At 40.4% G+C, this 26,205-nt stretch overlaps 2 protein-coding genes across 8 annotated transcripts in view; one reads left to right on the top strand and one right to left on the bottom strand.

The window, feature by feature from the left end:
* Window positions 1–3,355, top strand: part of WDFY3 (WD repeat and FYVE domain containing 3) — a 152,676-nt gene extending 149,321 nt beyond the window's left edge. For all 7 annotated transcript variants that reach the window (XM_072116004.1, XM_072116022.1, XM_072116048.1 and 4 more), the window contains one exon: window positions 437–3,355. In XM_072116004.1, coding sequence (XP_071972105.1) covers window positions 437–557 — 121 coding nt within the window. In that variant the 3' untranslated portion in view covers window positions 558–3,355. The remainder of the gene's footprint in view (window positions 1–436) is intronic.
* Window positions 3,356–5,458: 2,103 nt separating this feature from the next.
* The window catches only part of CDS1 (CDP-diacylglycerol synthase 1), a 41,674-nt gene continuing 20,927 nt past the window's right edge, over window positions 5,459–26,205 (bottom strand). The window contains exons 4-13 of the mRNA XM_072115984.1: window positions 25,993–26,090; window positions 20,394–20,533; window positions 19,462–19,520; window positions 18,195–18,277; window positions 14,974–15,061; window positions 13,543–13,611; window positions 13,057–13,209; window positions 12,376–12,495; window positions 11,775–11,878; window positions 5,459–10,421 (exon numbers count right to left, since the gene is read on the bottom strand). Of these exons, the coding sequence (XP_071972085.1) occupies window positions 10,310–10,421; window positions 11,775–11,878; window positions 12,376–12,495; window positions 13,057–13,209; window positions 13,543–13,611; window positions 14,974–15,061; window positions 18,195–18,277; window positions 19,462–19,520; window positions 20,394–20,533; window positions 25,993–26,090 (1,026 nt within the window). The 3' untranslated portion in view covers window positions 5,459–10,309. The remainder of the gene's footprint in view (window positions 10,422–11,774; window positions 11,879–12,375; window positions 12,496–13,056; window positions 13,210–13,542; window positions 13,612–14,973; window positions 15,062–18,194; window positions 18,278–19,461; window positions 19,521–20,393; window positions 20,534–25,992; window positions 26,091–26,205) is intronic.

Here is a 26,205-nt window from a genome sequence, read left to right as displayed (position 1 = left end):
GGTAAGGGGTTCACCTACATTACATCAAGACAAAAACAAATGCAAGTAGAAATACAAAAACTACAAGTGGAAGGAGGACCATGCCCGTGAGGGCTCGCAATCTGTATGGGAGGGAAGATGGAGCAGAGCAGTGCAGTTATTGTGTATTTTAGGCAATTCCAAACAGATGGGTTTTCAGGTCACATATGAAGGCTTGTAATGTCCCCCCACATTTTGGAGGGATATCACCAGTGGAATGGAGAAGCGGAAATAGCGCCAGCAGGTGAAGAAGGAAGAGAGTTTGTGGTTTCCCCCATTTCCCAAGCCAAAATGTTCATATTGCATAATTTCCAATTCATATTCTTCTTGCCAGCAAATAATAACCTTATTTCTTAGAAACCATTTCTAGCACTGCTTGTGACCACATATCAATCATCTCCTTTTTCCTTGTCTTCAGGTGCAGTCGATTCCAGTCAGAAATTAAGCGACTGAAGATCTCTTCCCCAGTGAGAGTGTGTCAGAACTGTTACTATAATTTACAGCATGAGAGGGGCTCTGAGGAGTCTTCAAGGAATTAGACTGCCCTCCGCCATCATGATAACCTAAGACACTCCACTTTGTGCTGTACCCATCATTCTTCTCATATGGATTGGAACATAAAATATTCAGTTTACATGTTTGGTGTCGTGGACACGCCAGATAAAGGGATCACTTGGCTCACTAATGACTTTATGTTGAGGAGACTGTGGTGAGCTTCTATATAATCTAGTTCTGCTGCTACGTCTGCTGGCTGAAGAAAGTGCCCAACCAACAGCTCTCATACTACCTTGTGTTTGTTGTGTAGAGCAGCCCCTCCGCGCAGTAACCCAATAGATAGCTTTCCGGACAAATAAGCCGCTTACGAAGAAATGACTCAAAGTCGTGTACAGTTTATTGTAAATAAAATATTGGCCTTTTTATTGAAATCTCCACTTTAACTTGCCTGTTACATGGGACTAATCTTTATAAAGGAACTCGAGTAATAGGTCATCAATATACTTTTGTCTGTACTGTTGTTTTGTTCTGCATCTCCCAACATGTATGTATTTTTATGGCATCCCTTTTACCTCCACCCCCACAGTCCAGCCTTGCCTAAAAGCATCATGGGGATTTACATTACTATTGTGTGCTGCATTCACAACCAAACAGCACTTCAATTCTGATTCACTAGCTAAGATTTAACATATGAAGTCTGTGCATGATATTAAAGGTACACCCATTGCCCTATGTCTGAGTCTTGTAAAGAATAACAGGGATAGGGAACACACCACTATTGTGTTACCTCCCTCATCGATAAGGACAGAGCCCAGGCTTCCTGCATGGGGACAAAAGGGTTAAAGCCTGTGGTCCTAGGTTCCATTGTGTCCGCTTGTACAGAGAGGCCACGTACATCATCACGTGGCCGTATAGTGGCCTCCATTTTTTATGTAACTCACAAGCCGTACCCAATGGCAGTGGCATAGGGATCATGGAATGTGTATATCGGGTTGCATGGCTGATCGTTCCATGCATAGCACAAATTGTAGCCTTCATTTTTAGTCGGGACAGTTGATCTGTGGTATAGTGGCAGCACAGGGTATTTTTGAATAAAGGCACATAACATTTTTTTAATAAAATTCTATGAATTTTAACTCCTGTTGGTAAAGGGAATTTTCAGATTGATTTGGGCTGAGTAGACGAGGTGACTGTATCTGATGATATGTACAGGCCTGTGCTTACATTATATAAATGCCCCCAGGAAAGCAATATAACGAGCAGCTACTTGGTTTTTTAGGACATTTTTATCATTATTTATTAGTCAAATATTTTTACTTGCAGCATCATTACATAATCTGGTGTTAGCAGTGGGGATATTTAATCTGCTAGAAATCAGCATCTCACCAGCCAAACATCAATGGCCAGTGGAACAGCCCTTAGGAAGGTGTGATGCCCCATAGTTATTCTTGATGTTACATCTAGAAATCCTAGGTTGGCCTGATGTGTAAGAGCCCTATGCCACTCCTCCTGGCTGACAAGTTAAGTGCTTGCTCTTATTTGAAGACATTCGGCTCTAAACTTGCTTTGGTTGTAATACTCCCCTGGGATAGTTCAGTAATTATGTTAATTTTAGGAACATTATAATTGTCAAACATAATATATTCACATCATCCTTCAAATATTTCTCTTTCTTCACTACTTTTCCAACATTGCTCAAAGGTGTAAATGTCTGCTAAATGTAACCAATCCAAATGTGTTTTATTTGCCAAATTTGCACTAGACAAATCATTGGTTTAGATGTTTTTGCACACCTTCAGGCCATTCAGTTTACCTGTGAAGTGTCTCCTTTCCTGCGCTAATTGGGAAGTGGATTACTCGGAAGGGTGTCCCCTATGGACCAGGGGAAGAGATGATTTCTATTCCAGCCTTGTATATACATATAGGGTGTGATATACCTTTGAGCAGTGTTAATATAAAACCCTCTGTGGTCCTTTGTTATTTTACAGATGCATGAATTACAACAGGGGAAGGGTGGGGAACAAGGGGATCATTTTTCTCCAAATAAAATTCTAAACCAACGATGTCTCTTCCCATTTCTGACCGTATATAGTACAAGGTCACACAGAGACCAGTTTAACTCCATGATGAATTTCCAAGCTATTCACATACAAGCCCCCATGTATCCTCCAGTATATTTGTAAGTAGTAATGGAATTGTAATGTCATGTTTTCCAATAGAACAGGCTCTGTAAGAGGCCTCAGTCCTGTAGAACACTATTGATAAATTATTTCGCACCTTTATGTAATATAGCAGTAGCAGCCAAATTTTATTTTTGTTCTGTATTATTTTAAGACTCATTTGGATTCATAACCAGAAGAAAAGAAAAAAAACTGTGTATAAAAAAAAAAAAATATTTATGCAGTGAAAAGAAGCAAAAAATTTTTAGGAAGTATTTTTCATTTCAGCAAGTTTTGTTACTTGTTGCATGAGTTATTAACACAGCTGACTTTTTGTGTCAGTGCAATGTATATTTTATTTTGTCCTGTTATTAACTTGTACGGCCTTACAGACAGCCATGTGTTTATATGGCGGCAGAAGTTGCTGGCGGTGATCGGAGAGAGGAATTTTGTACTGTTATACAGAATTCAGTATCTGGGTTTTTTTTGGTGGTTAAATGTTCACGGCCTAAAGAATCTAGTGTGAAGTCTGTAATATCTGAATGTTTATTGTATATTTGTCTCCAAAGTCAAGAAAGTAGAGTAACACGATTACAATACATGACTAAATGCAATAGGTCAGGTACTTTAAGTTAATTATTTTTTCATTATGAATAAATACCTGCTATTTACCACCAATACAATGACTGTCTCTGTCTCCTTCTTCCACTATGTGCTTTAGAAAAGTGTAATGGCGCACAACACGTAGCATATTACCGTCGGTTCGTGCTTGCAGCATATCTGCAGTGTAATACATTAACAGTATAGTGTATGAGATTTATGAAAATTCCCTACGCACAACGGAAAAAGTGGTGGACAATGGTACGGTTATCCCCTATGCCACGACAATATGACAGGAAACCAGCAGATTTTCCCTGCATACATAGCCATCATGCTATAGATGTGAGTGGCCTGCAGCTAACACTGATAGTGTTTCATTCAAGTCCATGTCAATCTTTTGCTGATTGTCAACATGAGACCCCATAGCTAGGGATTTGCCATTCTTGGCGTGTGAAATAAACAATTGGTTTGTGTGGTTTAACCATAACAACAGTCAGAGATCATTGCTGCATTGTGTTTTACCCACTGACATCATTTATTAGCTTCCCTGCACCTGTGCACTGCCTAGACCTGGCATAGACTGGACATTTGCGCTGTGCTGCCGGGGTTTATCAGGAGGCCGGAGCAGTAGCATATGATAAATGTGCCCCATTGTCCTCTGTGGAGCGATTCTGGGCGGAGTGTAATTAATGACACAATAAACTGGCAATAGAGATTGAACCCTTGTATGATTGGCTAGTTTGAGAGAGAGGGAGAGATTTATGGAAGTTGTACTTATCTGGATAAGTTTCTTCCACACACAGAACTTTGCACTAGTTTTCTGCCCTTGGAAAACTGCAATTTTGACCAATTTTGTTCAAGATATGATTTTGGCACAAACTACACCATACCCATCACTATATGAATGTCTCTAGAGATGCTACTAAATAAGTCCTCTAGCAGCTGCCAGTGTGTGGCTTTGCAGCCTATCCATGGATCATAAGCAAATCTCAATGTATTTCTTTAAGCCGTGTTCACATGTACTTTGTGTTGTGAACCATTTTTGACTTAATTTAAAAAAAGAAGCTGCTTCTGCAACACAACAAGAGCATGTACTTTCTGCGGGTCCACTCTCTCTATACAAGACATTAGGGAGGTGGTCGGAGCAGTTACTGTCCATCAATTACTGGCTGAATGGACTGCACTGTCGGCAGCACATAAGGTCGCGTAGTGCAGGAGGCATCAGGAATGGTAAGCACCTTTGTACTATGTTACCGACCCCCTAGCACAACCCCTTTTAATTATACTTTTTGTTTGCAGCAACATTCCCTGTAAAATGATTCAAGTAAACTGTTGCAACAACCATCAATTTGTCTTCCAATGTTTTGTGCATGTAGCATGTGATGGGATTTAGGCAACTGCTACATGTGCACCGCAACCACTAAGCCCAATGTGCAACAGTCCCCCCATTTAACTTAATGTAACAAAAGAGAAATATTTTGGAGAGGAATTCCAAGACAACACAATAAGCGAAGGCAATAAGCAATGAGTTTTAATACACTTTATTTTCATATAAACACAAGGAAAATAAATATGTACATTTCAAAGAATCAAATCTAGAAAATAATATTCAAGTGTTTCTTAAATTAGTTTACGTACATATCTGGCACCAATAAGCAGCAATTTTACCATTTCAAGTCGAAACACAAAAAAATATTGCTTGTTATAATAGTTTCTTTTTCTAAAAAGCCAACTGAAAAAATATATACTTTGTTTCCCTTCTTGTGTTTGTGCTTTGCTTTACTAAGGTTACTTTGGTCTCTTATATAATATATTAACCTCTTGTAAGTAGGTATTTGACAATGTCTAATGTTCCCCAGTAATTCTTGATTACATATCTGGGGTCAGGGCTTTATCTGCAAATATCTGTGACCTGCTTGTCAGAACATGAAGGGGCTGCTACTAGACTTCAATGTTACTGTTATCCATGGGCATGATTCTAAAAACAAAATATAGGCAAAAAATTGGTTATGGGAAGGTCTTAGAGTATTAGAAAGCTGGCCATGTACTTTACAGGAAAAGCAGCTCACTGCAGACGTGTATCAAGATGTCTCCAACACTGGCAGTTTCCGGAGGGGGAAATCTGTCTTGCTGGACTGTTGCCAGTTTCAAACAATATATTTCCCTCTGGTCTTTAGAAGCACATGCCGGGGGTTAAAAGTGCATCTTTATGGAGCATATAAATTAGTTGCAGATTTTTTTTTTTTTTTTTACAAATACACTGCGGCCAGCTGTTTTCTGCAAGTCTTTGATGAAACCGACTTCAAATTGTTTATTTGCCATTTTTATTTATCTGGTTGTGGATCAATATCCTTTTTGCAAAATTATATCATGTTTTTCATAGAGTATTCAATAGAGAGGCGATGCCTTAAAAAATGGAAAGATAAAGTGATCTAGGTCTAAATATGCCTAAACAGATCTAAACGTCTTGAAGATTAAGTGGTGATTCTAGATTTATAATTTATTTTGGACTTCAAAATATGGATAAAAATATAGTAAAAGAAAACCCAAAACAGCAGACAATGGAATTAAGTTACACTGTAAAAGAAAAATGACGACTTTTTCATCTTGAGCTTTTATCAAAGGATGGGGGAGAGAGGTTGTGGCTCGGCTTGTCTCCATGCCATGCCGGCTGAGTCACAGCTCCCCCTATTGTGCAAGGTCACAGTGACAACACGAGCTGGGAGCCTAAGAATTTCCTAATGCAGTATAATAAGAATTTGCACAACATTCCTCCCCACATAATATAAAAATTGTCCCAAATGACAATTGCTCTTTAACTACATGTCCATTGCCCTAGCTAAACATCTTAGGCCAAGCTCACACTACCACTACATAGAGAGCATGACAATTTTCACCATTCTGAATGTTGTAACAGAAGGGTACTAATGGCTGTGTGACCCAAATTGAGCCCTACATCGATTATTCATGCATTAGGCCTCTTTACACAGCTCTAGGGGTCTCATTGATCAGAAAACATTGCATACTGTTCCTAACAGCGAGCTACATGAGGTCAGGGCTTATAATGAATGTAATTTAGAAATATCTAGACATTTACAGCAATAGGTTTGGAGGTGCAGTTTTTTAGAAGACATCTTATGGACTCACAAATAGGGTATTTACTGTCTCCTACAATCAGTGTACAACCACCTGCACATGAAGGTGTGCATACAATGGACCCGTGGTGATCCTGTGAGGTCTGCTATCAAATGTCCAAAAACCACAGCCATGTGCCGGGCAGCCTTACCTAGAAAATTACTCCCCCAATAACATATGCAAGTAAAGGCCAAATTTCTAACGCACCAGTCAGTATATAGGGATTTAAGCTTTTTAGGCAAAAAAATATTGTCTATTGCTCCAATACTTTAAGAAGATCTTTGGTGCCTTGAAAATTTGGCTTTTATTGACACTATATTAACATGTTAAATTCCTTCACCTACCACGTTGTGTATTACCGTGATTTCAGAAGGAAATGATGTAGACCTTGTCTTCCAACATTGTTCCTACCCATAATCCGAATAGGTATGTATTCTGTCATTTCAAATGCAAGGTCAAATCTGCTGCCCATGAATTGTCATAGGAAGAAAATGAAATAAAAAGCTACAAATTATTAGCAACTGTGAGTGTAGAAAGACATGTGCCCAATACAACAGCTGATACATCATGGTACTAGAAGCCTCACAAGCCCTGGACTAAGCACCAGGTAGAGGCACAATGGACTCTTCCTATTTCGCTATTGATATAGAGATGAGCCATGAATTTAGCATCTTATCCTCTATTTTTGACGCACAATCCTTACTGGTAAATCACTACTACTGTTACTATTACTAGATGTGGAAACTTCTCCTATGGATATGGTGTTAATGAAAGTCATGTTGTTGCTCAGCCCTATTACTAATGCTGACCACCTGTTCAGCAACGTGTTGTTATAGAAGAGAACATAATAGGCATGTACATCAGCTCATGCTCATTCTATAGGAAAGTGTGTCTAGTGTACAACAGGCCATTAAGAATTTCACGTGCACCTCCTGTAGCATCTATAAAGGGAATTTATCAGCAGGACCTTCCTTTCATGATTGACAACATGGCTCCTGTATTGGAGCTCCTGGCCACCCCCCTCAGTATAACCACACAGGGACAGAACCAGTCCATTGTCTGCCACGAGCAGATGACAAAGAATCTAATGAGTTATGTAAGTATTAGAAATAAGAGGGGCATTTTAATGAACCCATTGTGGCACAGAAAAGGTGGGCTCCCAATGTCCATAACCTGTATTCTCCAAGTTATAACAACTCCGTTGCAATATATACTGTAAATATATACATATGTTTGACTTTTCCCTTTTTCTCACAGTCTAAAAACAGAGACAATAGTTTGTGTGGTTAGATGAAATGCATGGGATCAGTAACGATTAAGGTGAAGGTTGTCCTGGTAATGTTAGTATAAATGTAGAATTTATTTTGTGTCCTATACATTTTTATTAATTCAATTTATCTGTATTAATTATATATAAAAACAAAGAGATAATGTTGTGATATATAGAGAGATCTCTGAGAAGATCCATTTCTATGTACCAGTGCATGGAGCTTGTGTCTCAGTGCATCTCTATGAAAGCTCTAGTCAGAAAAAAATCCTCCAATCCACAACCAGTAAGGCCCGTTCCACACTTGCGAGTGTAATGCGCTGAACTCGCATCATAGATGCAACGCGTGCTGCCTGGATCTCCCGGCCCAAACGCTGCAAACCGGAACTGAACTGACATGCTGAGTTTAGTTCCGGTTTGCTGCGTTCAGGCCGGGAGATCCGGGCAGCACATGCATTGCGAGTTTGATGGGAGTTCAGCGCATCAGCAAGTGTGGAACGGACCTTAAGTCTATAGTCCAGTGCTGTATCTCTATGGCAGGTAAAGAGTTGTGAGTACAACTCCTGTCTGGGCAAAAAGTGATTTAATTGAATAATATTAAACAATTTGGAGACCTTGTGTCTGGGGAAGCCCTGGGAGATGTAGAAACACCATATATGGACAGTTTATGATATCTCCCTGATGACATGGTCCCTGCTCGGCCGCTAACCTAACACAAAGGAATCCCCGAATCGTTCTTGGTATAGTATTGCACAAGTATCAAGGTTTCGATGCATCATGCAACCCTATTTGGATAATTACAGCAGTCATTCATATCAGGAAGGATAGGCTCTGCAATAGTTAATTGGAAAGGGGAGAAAGCTATTCAGAGTAAAAGACCCACGCAGAGCCCTTGCAGGAGCTGCAAATTTTACATAGTTTACACGGTGGAAAAGGGACATATATCCATCAAGTTCAACCAAGGAAGAGAAGGGATTGGATGAACCTGGAGTAAAAGTTCACTTTTCACAGCCCTGCTATTACTTACTATACTCAGAGGCATGGTCACACTTATCTCCAGAGCCAAAACCCACAGTTTAGTATGGTCAAAACTAATGATGTAGTCCCTTGAAGTTATTATGTATAGTCTTAAAAAACAGAGATCAGGTAAGGTTTCTTCCCTGAAGTCATGAGACTTGTCACATTTCCACTCAGCTACTTCCCAGGGTCTCCATAGTCTTTATCATAACAGAAGTATTCCAAACAAATTATAGTGGAATGTGGAGAAGCGGCATTCTTTATAAAACCTTCCTCTATCAATAACTTTGCATGGTTGTAATTCATGTATTGCGTTATGAGTATTGCATTAACCCTATTCTGGAAGAAGGAATTTGGTGTATGAAGGCTATACATGTAGAGTGCTAGAACAACACAAGGCCTTATACAGAATCAGCTCAGCAGGTTCATGCTATGGAGTGAGAACACTGGATGTATCCTGCACTGAAGCCCCACAAATTCTGGTCACAGAAACAGATCTGAATTCAGACAGAACAGAATGGGGCTCATTTACTAAGGGTCCGAATCGCTCACTTTCGTTGGGTTTCCTCAATATTTCCGATTTGCGCCGAATTGCCCCAGGATTTTGGCGCACGTGATTGGATTGTGGCGCATCGGCGCCGGCTTTCACGCTACAGAAATGGGGGCCGTGGCAATCTGAAAACCCAGCGGATTCAGTAAAAACGCAGAATTTAAAAAAAAATTGTGTCGCAAGAATAGCTCTTACATACACTGGAACAAAGAAGGTGAACTCCAGCGGACTTCAGCGCAGCAGCAACACCTGGTGGTTATCTGGCGCACGACCTTAGCGAATCCCGGCAAGCTCAGAATCAACGTCGGCTAACGCGCCGCGGGATCGCGAATAGACCGGGTAAGTAAATGAGCCCCAATGAGTCTAAGCTTTCACGCAATATGACCTTGACGTCCTATAGCAGTAATATGGTGTGGATAAGTACTATATTAGAACATAGGTTGTCATCATCAAGCCCCTCTCTGCCCTTCTTGGGATCCATAAAGTAAAACTAACGTCTTTTTCAGAAGTAAGAAAAGCAAGGAGATTCATCTAGTCTAGACACAAGAGCATGGAGATTATACAGGAGCGCTGAATGACATCAATGAGTGTTGTGTATACAGTATACAATAAATATCACAGTTACATTACATTGTTGCCTAAAACAAAAAACAATAAAAATTCCCGGTGTTCATTTAAACATTGCAAAACATAAAATCTATCCCATAAAAGCAATCCAATGTGGAATCATGGTTCCATCTATTCAGCAGGAAGAGGTACACAGTGTGAGAAGTAAACAATATGTCCGTCCCTTCCTACAAGAACATGTGCATAGTCATCACTGAAGGAACTGCCCTCCTTCTTTAGTATACTCACATGGAAATAAAAGCTATCGGGCCATAGGAACCATGAAGATGGTTTAGGCCTAATGGAAAGTTACCAGAGCATCACTCAGTGTGTATGGGGAGGATACAGGAGCTAGTATGGGAAATCTCACAGTCTTTGGTTGAATGCTCTGGAGTCAGTGCATTAGCGCTGCCGCCATATAGATTGTCCTTGACGTATGGGTTATAGGGCAGATGTTTCTCCTTAGAGAACCCCTTTCTCCATTAAGTGGGTCTTCAACACTTTGTAGATGTTTAGTTGTTGTTCAGGTTGTAGTGTTAAAAGTTGCTGAAGGACTTTGCTGGGATTTGGACCTCTGGAAGTAGAAAAAGAAAAGGCCAAATTAAAATTATGTACTGACTTATCATCCAAGCCCGGAAAAGCCTAATATGGAAATCCTTAGACTATTCATACATCCTCATAATGTAAAGAAGGGGTTCAGGGTTCTTCCCTTTTTCAAAAGTAAATCATGTTGGAAGACTGAAAATAGATAGATTCTGGTAACACAGTATACCTCTACCTAACCACAATTATAGTAATAATTCTTCCTGGTAAAGACTGGCCTTTTGATTTACATACATTCAGCCAGCATAAGGACACCATAATGCTTGTAAATTCTTCTATTGTAGGGAGATGAAAGCTATTTTAATAACGTGGCACTTTAAAAACCCCTTAAAGCTGGAGTGCTTGGTTTTTTCGCTCATTTCTCGCTCTCCGCCTTCAAAAATCCATAACGTTTTTGCATGCGGGCTCAGTTTTTACGACTTTCACTGTGCACTCCAAATAACACGTCTACTTTATTCTTAGGTTCGGTACGATGGTGATACCAAAATTTATACAGGTTTTATTGCGCTTTAATATTTTTTCAAAAATTAAACAAATGTGTACAAAAAAGAAAAAAAAAAATTGCCATCTTCTGACGCTTATAATTTTTTCATATTTTGGTGTACGGAGCTGGGGGAAGTGTAATTTTTTCCAAAATGAGACGATGTTTTCATTTCTGTCATTTTGAGGACTGTGCGACATTGTGATCACTTTTAATTACATTTTTTATGTCATGTAAAATGGTGTAAAAGTAGCGTTTCAGACATTTGGGCGTCATTTTCCGTTATGGAGGTCACCACCGGCAATAACCGTTTTTATATTTTGATAGATCAGGCATTTTGGGACACGGTGATACCTAATACCGTATATACTCGAGTATAAGCCGACCCAAGTATAAGCCGAGGCCCCTAATTTTTACCACAAAAACCTGGTAAAACCTATATTTTTCTTACTCGAGTATAAGCCGAGTTTGGGTTTTCAGCACAATTTTTTGTGCTGAAAAACTAGGCTTATACTCGAGTATATAAGGTATGTTTGTGATTGTTATTGTTTATTATGTTTTATATCAGTTCTAGAGAAAGGGGGGGGCATATATATTGTATTGCAGTATATATTGCGTTTTTGCATATGATTCCTTACAATGAGCCACTGGCTCTGTCACAGAGCGTGAAAGTGTTAAGGACCATCCAATGTATCCACAAACGTGAACAGGAGCAGCATCCATGGAATATTACCCTTCCAATAATCAAAAATCAAATACAATATCAAGAAAGATTGCCTCCAGACATGATGATTCCAAACATGTTAATATTTATTCCAGAATTCGGGAGGGGAGAGCTCCTACCTTATGAAGCTGGCAATATACACATGAACAAAGGTGGCCATCAAATACTGACAGTCAAATCGGTCCATAATCCCACCGTGCCCAGGGATGGTGTCGGCAAAATCCTGGATAACACAAAACACATCTGCACTTAAAAAGGCAGCCAAAGGAAGGACTAGGCCACTACAGTCATCAGGGAGAGCAGTAGTAATGCAGAGCTTGTAGAATTTAACTGCAATGGGCACTAATAGGGTTAAATGCTGCCGCTCTTCACTACTGCAGCTCACAGCCCAATCCTTGTCCCTGGTAGAAAGTCATTTGATTGGACCAACAGCAACCATAACTCTGGGAAGCAGGTGGTCCTATCACATGACCCTCTACCAGCTGCAATGATCGGGACGCAGGCTGCAGCGGTGAAGTAGTAGCAGAATTTAACCCAAGGATCTGCACAGCTGAGAGAACAGTTTCATACGTAATAATAGTGTAAAACTGCCTATTGTTTTTCCACTACAATTTAACTATAATCCCTGCAATCCCGAAATAATATGACAGGCAAAGAATCAGAAAAACACAAGTATGACATAGTGACACAGGTTTCAGCGCACTAACAATAAGGACTTACCTTAATCTTAAAAGCTCGCTTGAAACCGCTGGCAAAGAAACCTCCAAATGGACCGATTAGTGAACCAAACGTTGATAGCGCAATGCTGTGTATTTGGAATGGGTAGAGGCGGACGGAGGTCTGGAAAAGGAATTTTATGTTCTTACCACAAGTCTCAGATAGTAACCAAAAATGAAACATTACCTGTAAGCCGTGCCATAGCCCTGTCGCCAGTGGACGGCCATAAATGGTGCACAGTTAGAAGACAATTCCATATGACAGAGTGTATTCTGAGCTCCAAGAATCATATCCCTTTTGGAGAAAGTTGTCATCCAAGTGATTTCTGCCCTAACATCTGATCAATCAAGTGACACCGCGAAAATGTTGTTTTATTAAAAAGCATTTCTGTTCATTTTCATTAGCTATGAACCAAAATCCCCATAGGTCGGTGAGAGTCCTGTTTAACCAACTTATGTAAAGTGACTGACAGTGTTGAGATACAATGATTTCATGGAAATCTGTCAAGGGCGGGCAGGGTAATCAGGACTCTTCTTTCCAAGGAGTACTGTCACAATCTACTCAGAAAACATATAAATATATATATCCCAGAGCTCAGCTCGTCTCCCTGTATCATTTCTCTCTCAGAGGTGGCAGCATCCACGTATAGGTATACATCAAGCCAAGAAACAAGAGTGCTCTTACCCATCCCAGTAGAGACTGCAGATATGGAGGGACGGCGTAACTGTGGAGACTGAACAGCTCGGATGGTTCACAGCTGATGGAGAAGCTGTTGGTATCACTGTTATATTCCACAGGACACACAAAGTACTGGAACTGGGCCAGAATGTATGAAAACTGGAAAACAATTGGAATAATAAATTGTGATTCTTTCACTTAAAGGGAATTTATCACTTTTATCAAATCATTTACAGGATTATATTTACAGGATTGTATTATCAATGACATTTCCTTGGATTCTTTTAATCCAAGGGTCATCCATTCACATATAAGCCTCATAACTGTCAAGTGGGCCATTAAGACAATTTCTAACCAAAAATTCTTAAATTTGATGAAATACCCTTTCACATTTGTAGGTGTAAAGACAAAGCAGTCTGAATCGTTCACTATTTGGATTAGAAATACAAGTGTTTGAAATAACAATAGTATTATAGTTTTATATCTACTGACCAGAAATCCAAATATTATGGTGAGAAAGAAGCCACCGATGAAACCTTCCCATGTCTTCTTTGGTGACAGCTAAAAGGAGGAAGTTAGGAGATCATTAACCTCTTGTGGACCATCCTATGCAGCTCCCCCTCCACTCAGATTCACTGTTACCCCGGTGAGTCCAGTGTGTGTGGTCTCGGATGACGTCATTGGGGTCTCACAGAGTACAGATCATCATTTCACTGATCTCCCCCTCCTCCCAAACTACCAGAGAGGGAAGGCAGAGCTCTGTAATGCCTAACATGCCAGACTTGTTAGTTTTAGTCTGACCACCACCAAAGCAAAGGTATAAAACCAATCAAAATCTTACACAGAAAGTTAAGGTATTAGAAATGAATTGATATACACATTCTTTATTATGTAAAAGAAGTAAAAACCGATATAAATGTGATATTGCTGTAGTATTATAGGTGCAAATATCAAAGCATACAATGGAGATATTTTTATAAAATATTTACCACTTTGCCATAAAGTTCATAAATGGTAATCAACTACATATATGGTATGTAGACCTAGGGTAGCATAGTGGCTTAGTGGTTAGCATTACAGCCTTGCAACGCCGGGGTCCTGGGTTCAAGTCGCTGGGTCAACATCTGCTAATAGATTGTATGTTCTTTCCGTGTTTGCGCGAGTTTCCTCTGGGTCCTTCGGTCCCCTCCCATACTCCAAAACATACTGGTAGGTTGATCAGATTGTGAGCCCCACTGGGGACAAGGACTGATTCGGCAAGCTCTGGTTAGCGCTGCGTAATCTGTGAGCGCTATATAGGATCGCTGGACTGAAAGGACATGGTGAGTTAACAGGGTTGGTCACTTTACATTATTTTTTTTGTAATGTGGGAGCAGGACATTAGGTAATACACATTTATTCAAAGTTCTGTACTGCTTTCTTGATACGTGAAGTGAATCCTCATGTCTTTTACTTCATAAACATAAAATGGCCACAGAAGGAGGGTCATGTGATCTTTATCTGTCCTCGATGTTCTATTCATGAATACTATCCGAAGGTCCTGGCAGGATTAGAGATCACATGACCCTCTATCTGCAGCCATTTTATGGTCAGGAATTTCTGGCTGCTGAGGTAAAAGACAGGAGGCTTCACTCCACATATAAAGAAAGCTCAGCAGAACTTTTTATAGATGCATGTTGGTAAATTACCTAATATCCCTCCCCCCACACTTACACACATATTACAAAACACATGAGGTAAAATGACCAACCCCTTTCAAAAGCTCATGAATTATTGATTCTGATTTGATATGGTAATTCCCACACGCGGAGAAACCTGCTTATGACTAACTGGCTCAGAGCCTAACTGCAAGAAAATCCTGAAACAAGACATAAGCCATTTACACAAGACATTTACAAAATTCACTCATCAACTTTTACTAACCTTTATTAATGGGGTCCTACCAAAGAAGAACCCAAAAAGATATGCCATGATATCATTGCAGATGACAATGGAAACTGGAACTAGAAACCTATAAAACAAGAAACACAGCACCAATTACTACCACAGATCACTTCTATCTTATCCATGCAATCTATATATGTAACTGCCTATGCACCCTCATATGAGGGAAAAATATAAATATATGAATGATATAGAGATTTATATTTTCAGTATTAATTTTTAAAGGGGTTATCCGGGTTTTAAAAATTACTGAGGCCCGGGCTGGGGTGGGCTAGTTAAACATAACAAACATCTACTTACCTCATCCGGCACTGCCGATGTCCCGCTCCGCGGCCGGTCTTCTCAAGTGCGCACAGAGAGCTTCCGGCTGGCCGGATGCTCCTATGCGACACCATCTCCCAGCGCTTACAATGCTGAGAGATAGGGACGGATAGGAAGAGCCGGTCACATCCCGGACCGGAAGCTCCTTGTGTTTATTATGTTTAAATATCCCTCCCCAGCCCGGCCATAAGAAATTTTAAAAACCCGGATAACCCCTTTAAAGGAAACATACCACTATGGATCCACCTACTAAGGTAGATCCGGTGGTAGGTACATCTAACATATGTAAGGATAGCCCTTTTAAGGGCTAATCCTTTATTCCCCTCGATCTTTTCTAATCTTTAATCAGGGTAATATGCAAATTTTCTAAAGAGGCTACTGGGCGTGGAGTAGCTGGAGCTGAGTCTACACAGCGCGGCTACTCCACGCCCCAGTAGCCTCTTTGATACTCTTACCCAAATATCTTCAGCATGCAGCTACAATGACCTGCGCACATTCATCCGCAAAGCTGGAGTTTTGCGCATGCTCAGAACACAGGCCAGCGGCTGCGCAATCTCGGCTCCAATGCCGGAGCTGCTGCAAATGCGCAGAACTCCGGCTTTGCGGACGAGTAAAGGATTAGCCCTAAAAAGGGCTATCCTTACATACGTTAGATGCACATACCATCTTATCTACCTTAATAGGTTGATCCGTAGTGGTAGGTTTCCTTTCAAGACATTTTACCACATAGTAGGAGGCGTTACAGAGACAGAACTGCGTCCAGCTCCATTCCCTAAAATTACACAGCTGATCGATGCAGGGGCAGGTGACATTCCCCCACCAATTAACTGTAAGCCTTAAAAAGTTATTTGGTGAAACCCCTATTTAAAAGGATTGAGACTTAGAGGTAATTTATCCACTGAATGTCTGATCACCTGTATCCCAGCAATCAACAAATGGAACTTACCAGAAAACTATCCTGGAAGTTCAATAGAAGTGAATAGGAATAAATAATGTATACAATTTATAGGCAGAAAATGGGGCTACATGAAATACATCAATTATTTTTTTTACATTACTTTTCACATTCACAACACGTTTTATGGCTACGTTTTTATGGCTTCAGCGCATACACCCGGAAAGCTGACGGCACATACACTGATCCATAGACTTTTACTGGTAGGTGGAGTCATTCTTTGGACTCAAGCAGACAGATGCCGAGATGGAAACACTGGATGAAAAAGCAAAGCTGACTGCTGAATATATACATTTTCCCATCAGAAAGCAGGATAATTGCTGGCTATGGGGGACACATGCCACTGTATGGCATCCATCCCCAGCCTCAACTGAGCATACATCATATGTGTTTCCCCAGTAATATATCTGCCCAAATATGGACAGTTAATGGACTCCAGAAACATTACCAGCAGCAAATTATTGTCTGCTGTTGATGTTCACTACTCCTCTTGTTTTCAGGTGGAGGAACCAAACTAGCGGAGGTATATTACTTTATGAGCAAACTGAATACCATGTTGCCCTCTGTTGTATGGGCACCTTGGGAATCCTAGCAATGTATACTTACAATGGGGGAGGGGGCACTGTAAATGTAGAAATTAAATTGTCAATATAGATGATTTTTGCATGATGAGCTGTACTTTTTATTTAAAATTTTACCATTTATGCATCTGTGGAGGCAGGAAAGGAGCTATATACACATAAAATAGAAGTTTTATAACAAGGATAGTTTTAGATGCAATAATATTTTAATTTTTTTAGGCTTTTTAAATAATACAATAACCTCTTGTAAGAGTAAACTGTTCTCATTTTTTTTTGTGGCACCTCAGATGGAAACTGTTCAGATTGAGCTGAATAATCTTTACTGTAAGAAGCCACATAGAAATAGAACAACGGGAAACAGCCACATATCTAAGTAGCTGATCTTTATCTTACTTGTACAAGACAGACAATACAGAAAACACACATGATGTAAGATGTAAGAGATGTAAGGGTTAACAAGGTACAGGTGATGAGGCAGAGGTATATGCACAGTAAGGTTAGGAAGGCTAGAGGAAAAGACAATGTCAAGTTCTGTCTGCTGAATCTATACATTGCAGCCACATGTATTCATATATCAGTTTTTGGTATGACTCATTTTGTATACAAATGCTTTGATAAAGAAAGATATTTTGCATCACTTATAGTGTTGGCCATAAAATTTGTGAATAATAAAATCAAACTATCTAAGCTCCATTTTGTGACTAATGACATTGAGTTGTGTTATATTCATTTATTTATAGCATCATGGGTTTCTGTATCAGACATTCATATTCCCAAGAAATACCCGTTTAAGACCAAACCTACAGAACCTATCCTGTATGTAACTCGGGGACTGCCTGTATATTGTAAAGACACAGACACAACATCCAGACAAATCACTAGCCACTGCCACTATCTCACACTTTGGTGGTCCTGTCTTACGTATGTTGGACTATCAGAATTTTGCAGTATTAAGAATGAATAATTTCCCAAATTCTTTTTAGCTCATTAAAAACACAATCTTAAAATCTATACAGTACACTATAAGTGTTCCTTTGCCTTATATTGGCAGGACTGCTGTAACTGCAGAATCCAGCAGAAATATCCTGTTCTGGCCAATAAGCAGATTTTGTGCTTACATTTGTTGTTTTTAGACCTAAAATAGCCAGAACAGAATCATTTGTCCTAAGAACCTTCCTCATGCCATACACTGTATAATAAAGGTAAACCAGGTACATTATTGTCCAATATACTGGAAGACAGAAAGATATTTTAACCATTGAAGAGAGATTTCCAACTAAAGATTGGGACTCTGTGTTTCTCAATGAACAGGTTAATTACGTAGGTTGCACAAACGACCTTACCAGATAATCCCTTCAAAAAGATTTTGGATGATAAGATGAGACTGTGTGACAGTGATCAGCAAAGTGACATGAGTCCATCCAAACTGTTAATAAGGAAGACAACACAACATCATTAATAGGACAAACAGTGCAAGAAGATACAAACATCATAACAAACACTACAAGAGATGACATGTAAAAGGAAGGTCGTGGACACAGTGCTGCATATCTCTATACAACATTCTCTTACAACAATGCACCTGGTCTTGTGCTGGACAATAAAACTTAGGAACAGGGAACAAGAATGACACATATACTAAACCCATGAAGCACACAGAGCCCATGCAGCAGTAGAGGTAGCCCATCACACAGATGATTTTTTTTCTCAAACACATTTTTTTTAAAGAAGTTGCTCATCAATTTAAATTCTTGGCCTATCCACAAGGTATATAATGGAGGGCACATCTGGTCATCAACTTTTTTTTTTCAGTAATGGGCACAATTTGCATGCCAAGATGTGATTTTATAGCTTTTTTTATATGTAGCAAAAATGGGTTGTGCCCATTAACCTTAAAGAATTGTTGCAGGACAGTTGTTAATGATCATTGTAGAAGACAGATTTTTTTTTATTTTTATCCATTAGTCACTGTGTAAAGTCTAGTGGCGTGTAACCTGTATGACTGCTCATGGTGAATGATCATTCCACCATCAGACATCAGGCACAGACACGTCAATCAGCACTTCCTTGTGCACCACAGAACCAACCGGTATTACAATCTGCATTGAACGAAGGTACATTGATACAGAAGACTGCGCAGAAGTGATTGAGAGATTTCTAATAAGGACAGTTAGCAAAGTTACTTTTTATAGATTCTGGAAGCCTTTGAGAAATGAAAAGGTGACAAAGCCATTAGGGCTTGTTCACGTGGCCATGTGCTCGCCCAGACTGAATCCCGGGCAAGCTCAGGGCTTCATAGGTAGAGGAACGGCCATAACGGGCAAAGTATAGGACAAGTCCTTTACTTTGTGGCAAGGCCTCCCAACACGGTCACAGTGCGGTGACGTTCCCGTGTTCCCACCGGGCCATGACCTTAAGCCATTGAAATCTACGAAGGCCGTGATCTGGTCGCAAATCATGGCCCCCATTGCGTCCATGTTAATGAGGCTTCAGGTGTCTTCTAATACTGACTCCTTGAAGTAGGAATGTAATTTACTTGAACACTTACAGATACATTCGCCTTGCTAAGATTAATCAATGGTGTCACTGGAAAAGCAAATGAATACAAACCATGTAAAACTGCAGACGGTATTGCTTCTTCACTAGGCTCAATACAAACATGCAGAAACCTGGATGATAAAATAAAAGTGATGAAATAACTTGATTACTTCTAAGAAGATGTACCTGCAATGTACAGAAAAAGACTATATATAAACAAGCTTTCAAAAATATACAAATGAGCCGCAAGGGCTGTTGGGTGTCATCCGAACGGGCTCCACCGTGTCTAAATTATGCATGCCCCCACTACACTCCATGCCCACCTAGCCACAACCCTGTTCGGCAGCATGCAGGAGATTTGCCTGCGACAGCAGTGGGGATAGGCAGGCACGGAGCAGACGCCCCCAGGGTCATGGACGACGCCCCCAGGGTCATGGACGACGCCCCCAGAGCAACTCAGGCTAATTTGAATATTTTCAAAAGATTATTTTTAGAAAAATAGCCATCCAAGGATATAAGAAGGTTACCGAAAGGAGACAAAGAGCTACCATCAGGAAATCTGATCGTAGCAGACTTCCTTTAAAAGGTTTGCTTGCTTTGGGGAGGAGTCACCTAACGACAAACTGTGCAGGCTAAACTAGAATCAAATATTTAAGGATTTGATCTGTTGGGGTGTGATAACTAGCACCCCTCCACCCCATCACTGGCTGCCTGCAGATGTGCTCCATCTTAAGTGTATTGACCTTATAGTGAATTGAGGGCTGTGCCTGCAGTGTAGCCGTCCAGCACATACATATAAATCTAAATATATGTGCAGCTAATTTCTTCTGGCTTCATCCATAGTGTAGCAGCACTGGCATCACTGCATGCAGTTGATCAATGGAGTTGCCAGTTGTCACACACACCCTTTACACCACCCAAGACAACTTAAGAATTAGTTTAGTCAACAAAAACCTATCCCCCACCGAAGTGACAAACAATTATAATAAATTATGCCAACTCACCAATGACATACAGTGCAAACGATATAAAGCGATGATAGCGGATGAGAAACTGAAGGGATTCTTCTCTTTGTACAAATGTGGCAAAATAATCTGCCAGAGTCTCCCCATAGAAAAAGTAGTTAACACACAGCAAAAAGTACCTGAAATAAAGAACATGGATGTTAGGGTTTTCATATGTATAGAGTGAATGCATGATATCTGTCTTCTCTCCATTCACAGTTCAGCTGAATGCCATCTGAAGGTCACAGTTTTTAGTCATGTCACTGTGTGTGAAGGGTGAACTTCACCGTTCTGACACGGAGCATAGAAAACAGTCAGCTCCCATGATCAATACATTATTTTACATTTCTTACATGTGCAACACCCCTGCCAATGCATCTACACACCGGGGTTGTCCCAGGGAGAAACCTACACTGTCAGCCTCTCCCTCCATTTTCTTGCACACACCACCTGCTGGAGATCTGCCAGGTTGTGGACGAGGCCTCTGCTCCTGATACCAATCCCCGTGATTATGGCTTTCGTTAGGCCGCATTAGCCAGCCATTCCAGTATTCATGACCCCGGCTTCCTCCGGCCATCAAGAAGGGTCAGTCCCCGGTGGAGGATATTCCACTTCTATGTTTGCATTTGATATTATTCTACAACATATGTACACTGACTATTCACATAAAACATTGAAATCCAGGATGATGCTTCCTGTTGTATGTGTTAGCTTTACTGTATACACTGGTACAGCAATTACCATCATTAGGCCTCATGCACATGAACTGTGTGTGTATATCAGGCTGCAAACATCCTGATGTCCCAAAAAATGGGTGGCCATTCAGGACTGTCATGTTGTATGCACCCGCACAGTGACCATGCTCAAGAGAGGTCTATGGGGGCCATGAGCTGGCCGCTGTTTGTGAGGTTCTATGCATGAGGCCTTAGCTGGTGAGAATTCGATCATACTGATGGATACCTAAATAAGTAACACTGTAAATACAGAAAAGGCTTTGTATCACTATGGTCTATGAGAAGAGCACTTCACATTTCACTTCCCTTGAGTCTACTCTTCTACAGATGCACAACACAAAAACCAGCAACACTCAATTTGCACAGTTTATTAGTTGGCTTGGTTTATGCCGGAATATTATGCCAGATTTCGGCACACTTTTTGGCATTATATAGACCACTCATCCTTTAGTAAAAGGTCACACCTCTTTTGTCGTACAAGGAGTTTCAGAATTCTGCTGTGAATGGATTGAAGATGCCGGCCAATTGTGTGTATCTTGCCTAAAGACGGTTTCTAGATTAGCAACATCTATAGTATAGCTAAATCACTGATCACAAATATTATCTACCCCCCTGACAAATAAACCTTTCACAGAGAAATAACTAACAAGTAGTATTAAAATATAACTTTTATTCATGAAATCTCATGAAACTAAACTGGTCACTGGTGTGTATTTGCCTGTATACTCAATGCTACCAGTGCTTAGAAGTGAATAAGCCAAATTTCCGACTTAATTTCCCTACCATCGACTCCAGCCCACCAACGATGGTCACTGACTCCCACTCCACAACAGTCCTGTTTTCCTGGTCCCCTTAGCAGTGCTAAGATAAATGCAGGCCTTCCCTCCCAGTGCCTTACTCCTATGATCTGTGGGAGAGGAGCTTCACTACTGGGCATGTACATAAAGTGTAGCCACATTCATCTCACCTAAAAACTCAGAAGAGGATGCACAACCTGCGCCAACAAACCACATGCACCCTGTCAAGCCATGAGTTGCAGTCCGCACCCTGCTGACTGTTGGATGCAGTGAGTACAGCTGAGAAGTCCTCACTTCTCCTGCTGCTCTGCTGCCATTGCTGTACTGTACTGCTCCAGGGTCCTCTACTTTTCCTGGTGTAGCTCAGGTCTCGGTGCTGAGGCCGGCTAATACAACCAGTGTGGGCCATAGAGCAGAGCATCACATGGAGGAGAGAAGAAGCTGCAGTGTGGTGCAATGAAGAGCAGAGGACCCAGCATTTGTAGTTTTGAGCAATAAGGGTCTCCAGAATTAGTAATTTTAGGCTATGGGGGTTCCAGTTTTAGTAGTTTTAGGCTATGGGGGTCACCAGAATTATTTGTCCGCTCTGGGTGTCTCCATCATTATTTGTCTGCTCTGGGGGGTCTCCTGTATTATCTGCTATGGGGTCTCCAGTATTATTATAGTCTACTTTGAGGGTTTACAGTATTATTATACAAACCAAAGAAGAGGAGTCTATTTTATTCAATAAAAATCTGTCAATTTTTATCCCAAACATAATTCAATAAATGACAATATTAGAGTTAATCATCATCTTTAAATCAATTCATAATCAGGAAAAGAGGCCCAAGATGAAAATAGGACTATACAAAATACAGAAGCCCCCCCCCCGTGTCCAAAAACCAGTGATAACATCACATCACAATATTTCATGTATACCCATGCCCATAATTTATTTATAATTGATAATATTAAATGCCTACAAGATGCAGACAGTTTGTCACACAAATCTGGAGGTACCTTCTGGCATAAACATAAAAAATGACCATCACAAATAAAGCTTATCTGTAGGCATTTTAGAGGTAAAGGACACTATTGGGAGACCAAGAAAGACCCTGACTTTGTCAGGAGGTATTATTTTGAGTATAATAATATTTTAATATTCTGTATTATTATTGTATACTCTGGGGGTCTCCAGTAATTTTATTGTCTACTCTGGGTTCTCCAGTATTATAAATTGTCTATTCTAGGGGTTTCTCCATTTTTATCATTGTCTGTTGTGGGCTCTCCAGTACTATTATCATCTGCCCTGAATGCAGTGCCTGGATTTTCTGGGGTGACATTTATTGCTGTTCTGAGTTATTTATACTTTCTGTGGTGGCATATTGTGCCACACTGTGGTTGTTGGTGCATGTAGGGTGCTGGTTACTGATACGGCCCCTTAAAGATGACCAGTATGACAATATGGACTTTTTACAAATAAATGTTGATAACCCTTGCATAAATCCTTAGATCAGGAATAAAACAGCCATTTAAAGTAAATTTAATAATTTTTATACTTTATCATATGCTTGTGGATTCAGGGTCGGTCCATTTTATCATGACACCGACTCCACAGCCCGACATCCTTCATCTATCAACGGAACCCTTTGTGGCCCACAGTACTATGATAGTTGATGGCTTTGGAGAAAACTTGGAGTACAGCAGGCCATTTCTCAAATAGACAATCAGTATCCCTTTTTACTGTAGAAATTATAACTTTCCCGGCAATATAATGATTGCTCTCATTTCCTAATCAAATAACATAAAACAGAACTTTCATGATCCTTTGTTTCAGAGTCAGCCTGAGCCAAGTAGAAGATTTGCTAGCTACACCCTAGCAGCAGAGCCAGAACAGGATTTTCAGGCAGCGTGTTACCGAGTCACACTGTGCCTTGGCCTAATTTAATTTAAAGTGAAAGGAGAGAGCCTGGAAAGTGTATGCCAAGCCTTCACAGCGGAAATACAGACTTCCAGTACGTAACAAAGCCGAAGACCCTGCTTGGCAGTACGCAGCAGAAGATGGGGTAGATGTTCAATTTAATTGCTCTGGGGTGAAGGAATCTCTTATTTCATGGGAAGCAAACACACACATGGCAGTTTATCTCACAGTGTATACCCCACCACCTCACTGACACAGATAACCAGGCTGAAGAAATGCTCCAGGGTTGGGTGAGGATGACGTGAGCTAGAAGGTTCTGCTATATCATTATCCACTCCCACAGGAAGGTGAGATGGAGCTGACTGTGTGAAGAGAAATCAACTTTAGCTGTGTCAGTGAGGAGGTGGGGTGTACAGACTGTATACTGCTGCTCCCCACCTCCATGACTGGAATAGAGGACATCAATAAAAGTCTTCTTCACAAGAATGCTGGCTCTAACCCCATGGATAGAAGCATCAGCCGAACATGTATAAAGACATCTTAAAGATACTGTGTGTTGTTTGTAGCTTTGTCACATAAAAAACGGTCACGATTTTAAGCTGTTTTGTGGAAATATTAATATGATAATGCAGACCTATACTTCAGCTCCAGGTGCATACTCGTAGCAGTCAAAGCTTAAAAATAAATTAAAAATAAATAATGTGTCCTTAAGCACTACAAATAAAACACATACTTTCTGGAGGACAAGGCATGTAATAAGCCCCTATTACAACAGTTTTGGTGGATTTCTGCCCCACATGCCACTTTGGGTGTGAACTCCCTAGCCTTGCTGTAATTGTATTTATGAAAGTTTTCTGTTGGAGACTATATCCAAAATCTCCACCAGGTCAGACTTGGTCTACTTGGGGGAGATTACTACTGGATATAATAAGGGGCTGGTGCCTCTTAGTAGATTAGGCAGGCACCACGCTGGCAAAACATCAGTCTTTAAACTGTGACTTCTTTAAACTTTTTTTTCAACAAAATCAAGCATGATAAACACTTACTCATAGATCCTGGCACAATTACTGTGGTAATCTTATATTTGCCTCCTTCATCCTAAAATCAACTTTACAATTATACCAATGAGCCAGAAAGGTTCTGGGGGGCGTTAACAGAGCTTGTACAGGGCGTGTACTGCAGCTTCACCCCCCCCACAACATCCTGTGAGGGTGAGACATGCTCCTGCACAAAGTAAAATTCTGTTAAAATTGATTTTAAAATGAGGTGTTACACACCTGTCACAGGCTGTTACACAGTGCAGGAGTATGTCTCCCTCTCATTTCTTTGGCACTTCCCCCTACCTCTGCTTGCTGGGCTCCTGCACAGTTTAACAGCCTGCAAAGCCAGGGCAGTGGTAATGCCCCCAGGCTCATTAGCATGATTGTAAACATTTATTTTGGAAGGAAGGAGGTCATGGATAACAAATATAAGAATATTTCCACAGTCACAGTGCCTGGGTCTATGAGTAAGTTTATCATGATGGACTTTGATTTTCTTTGACCTGGAACAACTTCCGGCATATTTATTGTGTAGACCATTAATATATTTAGTCTTTTAATTTTCATCATACCTAAGAGCCTCCATATCCCTTAATCATTTTAGTTGCTCTCCTTTGTACCCTCTCCAACTCCAAAACATTTTTCTTATGGACCAGAAATGAACCACATACAAAAGACTCTTGATGCACTTCTCCTAAAGAATATAGTCGATATAAATGACTTTCAAAGGCACACATTTTCACCTAATGACAGGTTCCCATAGCCTTTTTAATACTAAATCATGCCGGAGAGCGGCGTATGTCAGGAAGCGGGGCAGACGTTGGACGGGCAGGAAATGAACCACTGTAGTAGAAAACTCTGCCACATCAGATCTGATCTAAAAGAAACTGCGCCCGAGCCTCATAGTAGATACAGGTGCCAGAAGGCGGGATTTTAAGACTGACATTTAAAAACACCAGACTTTATGAGAACACTTTTGGGGGAATTCATAAAGTGAAAAATTTACTAACACTGGAAAAGGTGGTCTCAAGGTCACCAGCAAACAATACACTTAAGGAGCTTATTACAAGCATATATACTTCTAGAAATCACAAAGGAAACCATTTATCCTGATACATTATTGCCTACCAGCTAAGAGTCCGGAACCATGGTAGCTCATAGGACTTGTAGAATCTGTGGCCAATGGATATTATTTCATGGAAGCATTTCACCTGGATCGCAGATACCTAAAACATAGATCAGAAATGTTAGTCCTAAAAATTTTGGGATTGACAGTGAGGAAAAAAAAATTAAAAGTCTTTGCAGAGTGCCTAACCACTAAGGTCTGCTTCAAAACTTGAG

This window comes from Engystomops pustulosus, chromosome 1 (assembly GCF_040894005.1).
Source record: "Engystomops pustulosus chromosome 1, aEngPut4.maternal, whole genome shotgun sequence".
Classification (NCBI taxonomy): domain Eukaryota; kingdom Metazoa; phylum Chordata; class Amphibia; order Anura; family Leptodactylidae; genus Engystomops; species Engystomops pustulosus.
The sequence above is the reverse complement of the archived record's forward strand: the minus strand, read 5'-3'. Positions and strand labels throughout refer to the sequence as shown.